Here is a 6134-nt window from a genome sequence, read left to right on the forward strand (position 1 = left end):
ACTCTCATGGACTGCCCACTGTGCAGATATGTTTTACTTCTGTTTTTAGCAATAAAATATAACATGGGCAAATACACATTTATGGCACTGAATGTTTAATTTATCCACAACAAATAACTACCATATTTTCCAATCATGATAGGCTGAGCTTCCATAATACTATAATTATATATTCTTCTATTTTCTAAGCCGTCTAATCAGTTCATTCCAATTTGGTCTGAGTACTTGCTTAAATTATTATAATTCATCTTGCCCATCAGTTGAAAAGGCTCCTAAATTGTGATGCTACTGTGACGGCTTGATGAGAGTGCCCTTTTGTTCAAGTTCTCCCCCCTTTTTTTATCTCTCTTTGTCTGAAACAAAAGAATACTTTCAACAGGGTTTGAGAAATGAACCAAAACCTTGAAAATGAAGACCTGAATGGCTGAACGGAGAACACACCAGGAAGAAAAGAACATTTACAGTACAGCTTTATGCAAAATGAAATGTCCACGGTAATGTGGAGAATCTGTGGAGCTGTGTGGTAAACTACTGATGCATTTAGCAAGAAGAGCAACATGAATGATGCAAAGGAACCGGCGGGCTGGAAGGAAACTCTCTCACTTAGCTCATTTTGGAGTATCATTTTCCATCCATATGAGTTGGTGTTTGGATGTTTGCATAGGTAAGGGGGGGTTAAGCAAAAAGCAGCTCGATGTTCTGCCAAAAGAAAACAACAAAACAACAATAAGGCTTGTGATCTGGTTCATACCCCTCCTCCTAATATTTCTGTTTGTCTGCTTGCATTGTTTCATCAGGACTACCTGCTCTAGGCCTTCCAGTGTCCCACATTCACATTGAGGTTGCGGTATTAGTTCTGATGGTGGATTCAGGCCGCGGTGATGCTATGAAGCAAGGTCCTCTCACGCCTACCTGCTTTTTGATGTGTCCGTCCATCATGCTGATGAACAGACACATCAGCATGATGCATGTTGCATGTTCCGTTTTTGTGAACATGCATGTTTCCTCTAAGTGTAGCCCTCTTCTAATGAAAAGCAATCTTCTGCTCTCCTGAGTCTGTCTTATCACCTAAAATATTCTCCTCCCACCGCTTCCTCACACTCGACGAACTTTCCTGTCTCTTCCTTACTTTCATCTATTTTTGTTCCCTCTCCCTCTTGCCTCCTTCTGCCTCAGTTCCCTCTCAACGTGGCCAAGTCTCATGCAACTTTTACTCCCTCATCCAGCCATCCACTTCCTCTGCAGCCTTTTCCCTTCTTCTCCTCGGTTCCTCGCAACTCCTTTGGCTCTCGTCTCCTCTACGTCCCGCTTTGCTCGTCGTGCTGGATGGACTTCAGCGCCCTCTCATCCTCCCCCTGACTTCATCCCAGGGCGATGTTTGTTAACGGAGAAAGAGGAGAACACCTACACTCTGTGCTCTGCTTGAGAATAATGAATGACTCAGGAAATCCCATACACAGTGAGTTATTTCAGAAAGTCGAAGCAAAGCGCTTGGTGAAAAAAAATTGAACTGTTTGAAAGACAGTAGTACCCTCCGACTGTAGCCTCTAGAAATGATTCATGTCAGAAAGTTTTGCATTTTGTCAAAAACGTAAATTTTTTATGAGGATTTCATGACAGACGAACACTGTAAAGCATAAAGACGTCCACACAAGTAGAAGGTCGACTCCGTCTCAAGTCTTCTTCATCCTCTTATAGGTTCCCTTCCAGGAGTGCCCTCCATTTAGCTCCATCCATCCTTCCATCATCAATCTTCTGAAGAAAAACAACCCCACAGCATAATACCGCCACCACCATGTTTCACCATAGTGATAGTGTTTTCAGTGAGATGTGCAGTGTGCAGTGCACAGCTTTCTCACATTTGTTGCGCTGGATTCTCTAGGAGTATCACAGCAAAGGACATTGACTATACATTTAATTGCAAATTCTCTCTGCGGTTTTAATGTGTGCTACTTTACAATAGCGTAGAACAATTTTAATGCAATATTTGGCAGTATATCATTTTGAACTAACATGCATGCAAAGATGTATGGATTGACTTTCACTGCCCTTAATCTCCATGCTTAATGTATAATTTTAAAGGCCACAATTAGGGGCGAGGACAATGTGATAAAGGAAAAGGAAGAAAAGTGTCAGAATAAAGTGAGTTCATCTTAACTGCAATATTCAACAATGGTTTCACAAATGCACGTTTGTTTTTTATGTCGGCAGCATGAAATCCCAGAACAACACACAAAAGTTTGTGGTGCTAAAGTGAGAAAATGTGAGCATATACTTTTTCAAGGCTTTTCTAAAGGGAGCCATTCAGAACAATTCAGGATGATGAACAAAGTGCTTTTTAATTGCCCATATGTCTCTCTTCCCTTCAAAGGAACGAGCCAGATTTGCCGCTAATTAAGATATTAGCTGATCCACAGTCTTTGTTCCCAAGTAAAACTGACTCAGAACAACGCATGTTATATCTCTTTCTCCTCTTTTTTTTTTTTGCTGCCCACTGGTGCTATATTATTCATAACCCAGAGGCTGTCAGGACCCAAGCAGTAAGCTGCATTTACGCATGACACATGTGTACTTGAAGTGTGGTGGCATTGTGACTCAACTTCCTCGGGGGACCGTGAACAAGTCTGCCTCTAATCTCGGACTCCGGACAGAAGTTTGCGGAAAGCCGCTGAAAGGGATTTAAACATTTACAGGGAATGGGTTCGGGGAGGAGGAGTTTGCCTTTTTTTTCTCTTTTTCTTCTTCTTCCACCCCATTGTTGTGTTTTTGTATGGCTGATTTTTCAATTTACTGCGAATTGACTCATAGGTTGTAAGGGAAGGGAAGGACATATTAATTTATCAATTATGAAAATAAAATGTTTATACATTTATTTTGTTTGATAAAAATATGACAGGAAACGGGATTTATAGAAATAATGTAACGTGTTTCTATTAGTTTACTTATTCCAGGCTTACATAATTAGGTCAAAAATTTGGAAAAAATATAGATTTTTTTAAAATTATGGACAATAAATTTTGTGTGAGTTAAAAGTATGTTCCAACATATCTAATGTAAGTACTTTAAATTATAAAACTACAGACTACTAGATTTTTTTTTATTTTTTAAAATCCCTGATTTTTTTCTTGTCAGTGCAAAATTTCCACCATATTGATGTACCTTAATTAAATTACAGAAATTCTGCTATGGCTTAGCTTTTGATGTGCCACCACGAGACCTCAGGCACATCTCAGAAAATTTTAATATCATTGAAAAGTTAATTCATTTCAGTAACACTAAAAGCAAAATTCATATACTTTATTGCACTCAGAGCAATATATCACATATATTTCTATCTAATTTTACATAAGTGGCTGAAGGGGAACAGAAATCCACAATTCAGTTCTCTAGAAAAGTAGAAGATTAATAGAAAGGGATTCTTAACACAAAAATGATATGTTGCAGCCTACGCAATCTTCGGTAAGACTGCTGACTTGGCAGTTGTGCAGCAGACACTCATTGACACCCTCCACAAGAAGGTCAAACCACAATAAGTCATTGCAAAAGGAGCTGGTTGTTCAGAAAGTGCTGTGTCCAAGGCTTTTAATGGAACACTTAGTGGAAGGAAAACATGTGGTGGGGAAAAAAATGGACAAGCAAAGCCCTCAGAAGAAGAGTGAACCAATCTATATGTCCAAGAGTCTGGGTTGATTCACAATTTGTGAATTGCAGTTCATATCATGCTTTAAGATCCACCTGAAATAAGCATGATATGAACTGAAACGGTTGGATTCCTTTTATTAATTCACTCCTGAACCAGAGACATTGTCAAAAGCATCTGAACTGGGGGTAAAGATTTCAGTTCACTTATGAAACAGACTCCTTGTTTTGAACAAGAACAAAAATATCCAAAACCCCAGGTTCCTTGAGGAGCCATTTCAGCTGCCTGTGCTGGTCCACTCACTTTTTTTTTTCTTTTAAACAAATCTAAAGTGAACACAGTCGTCCATCAGGAGATAATAAACCAGGAAACAGTACTTCAAGCAGTGTGGGCAGGCGAGACATTTCGATGGAAAATGAAATCCGCATCTCCATAAAGCCAAGCAGAAGAGCATTTTTTTCTGGTCGACGGCTGCGCTGACTAATGGCCTACAGAGTATCTTTTGGTGTATTGCCAGGAAGAAGATGAGACACTAGAAACAATGCATAGCGGCTGAAGGTCTCTCTATAACACCTCAGCAGAACCACGGACTGATCACCTTCTTGCCATGATGCAAAAGGAGCCCCAACCAAGTAGTGCATTGCACAAGTACATATTTGTCAGTAGTAGTCTTATGCAATATAAAATTTCCAAGTATAATGTAATTTATCAGTTAAATGGGAATAAATAAGTGCTTTACACACATTGTGTAATGTTAATAATATGTGAGTTTCATTTATTATTATTATTATTATTATTATTATTATTATTATTATTATTATTATTATTATTATTATTTTATTTATTTATTATTATTATTATTTTTAATGAAGACCAGTCCGGGGTGTGCCCCGCCTCTCGCTGCTGGGAGTCAGGCACCAGTCCGCCTGCAACCTCGCAAGGAGGTATGGACAGCGGCTGGATGGATGGACTGAAATAAATTAGCCTTTTTGACAGCATTCTAATTAATTATAATGCACTTGTATAGACCCCATCTGGCCACCTCTTACAGAACCTTCTGGTCACCTCACACCGCTTAAACAGAACGGAGAATCAGATATTCACTCACGGTAAAAGATGTACTGTGTATAGTTGGACCAGACCCTGTCGTCTGCGTAATGACCCGTGGAGGACGCAGTCAGCGAGGTGTTGCAGGCCACAATGTGAAAGCCACTCTCTGACAGCATGTCAAAAGCCCGCTCCAGGTGCTTGAACTTGAGGTAAAACCTGCAGGTGTATCGATCCGGGGGTCTGTCTAGATCCCTGTTCTCATTCAGGGCGTCTCCAAACACCTCCTTGGCCAGTCCAATCCGGCTGCTGATGAAGATCCTGGGTAACTTTTTGGCCTTGGGGTCAGCGTGGTACTCTCTGCCTCTGAAGGCGACAGTAATGTAACCATACCTCCTGTCCAGGGAGTAAGACGGGTACAGCCTGTGATCGCTGCCCTGCGACTCCTCATCCCAGTCACTATCATCCTGAAACAGCTTCGGCTCGTCGCCTGACAGAAGTTTGGTCAGTTCCGGCAGCTGGAAGTACTCGGCCTCTCTCTTCAGCCTCCCTCTCTCTGGAAAGTGGTCAGGGAGGACAACCTGCTTGTCTCTGAGGTAATCCAACACGTACCGGAACAAAAATCCATCTCTGTCGATAAAATACCGCCCTCTGAAATCCCGTGACAAGTCATTTGAAGACCCCTTCTTGTTAGAAAACAGCTTCCCAAGTAAGGAATTCGGGAAGCTCGTCAGGGTGGCGTGACGGGTATAATAAACCTGCCCACCCACGTTCAGCTCAACCACGTCCGACGGAGGGTTTTGCACCGAGCCCTGGTCTTTGGCGGGCTGCGTTTTGCAGTTTTCGATCAGTGCCATCTCTCTCTCGCACGAAACGTCCCAGAAGTTCAGGGTGTGGGGTGCAGCTGCATGGAGATGAGGCGCTCAGACACCAAAGCGGAGTTCCCGATTCCAGACGCAGTCCTGCTGGCATCCAGCGCTTTTTATTTTATGACAGAACAATCCCAAATGTACGTCTACGGTGCATCCTTCAAGTGCGTGCGTAAAAGTCCAGCATCGATTATCATAACCAGTATCATGTTACAGGCAGCCACTGCGATTTGGTCGTGGAAGTGAATAAAAGCGAACTTTCAACAACAACAACAACAAAAATACAATTTTAAAAAGTTTCAGTAAACCTGGATCTTAACTCAACCTTCTTAAATCCAGGATGGAATGGAAGAGAAATTGTGAGAGCATCCTGTCGCTCTCCTCCTGACTGCTGGGATGCTGAAACGCGCTCATTGGGAGGAGGATGATGGTGATGATGATGATGAGGAGGAGGAGGCAGGAAGCGGGACTCCTTTGCGCACCAGTCTCTCCAAACTGCTGAGTGCGGAAGCAGCCAAACCGGCTGAAGATTTAAGATAACGTTGTTCCGAGCTGTGACACGGAGGAGGGGAAACAAA

General features: G+C 41.9%; 1 protein-coding gene across 1 annotated transcript; it reads right to left on the reverse strand.

The window, feature by feature from the left end:
• Positions 1-4527: 4527 nt before the first annotated feature.
• kctd16a (potassium channel tetramerization domain containing 16a) lies at positions 4528-5745 on the reverse strand. The gene has a single exon (XM_014977783.2). The coding sequence runs from the start codon at positions 5542-5544 to the stop codon at positions 4741-4743; it is 804 nt and encodes a 267-aa protein (XP_014833269.2). The 5' UTR covers positions 5545-5745; the 3' UTR covers positions 4528-4740.
• Positions 5746-6134: the final 389 nt, after the last annotated feature.

This window comes from Poecilia mexicana, unplaced genomic scaffold (assembly GCF_051168715.1).
Source record: "Poecilia mexicana isolate PSO_F unplaced genomic scaffold, ASM5116871v1 scaffold_10, whole genome shotgun sequence".
Classification (NCBI taxonomy): domain Eukaryota; kingdom Metazoa; phylum Chordata; class Actinopteri; order Cyprinodontiformes; family Poeciliidae; genus Poecilia; species Poecilia mexicana.

Excerpts from the sequence above, each read along its gene's own strand:
- kctd16a (XM_014977783.2), bottom strand. The coding sequence starts at position 5,544 with ATGGCACTGATCGAAAACTGCAAAACGCAGCCCGCCAAAGACCAGGGC.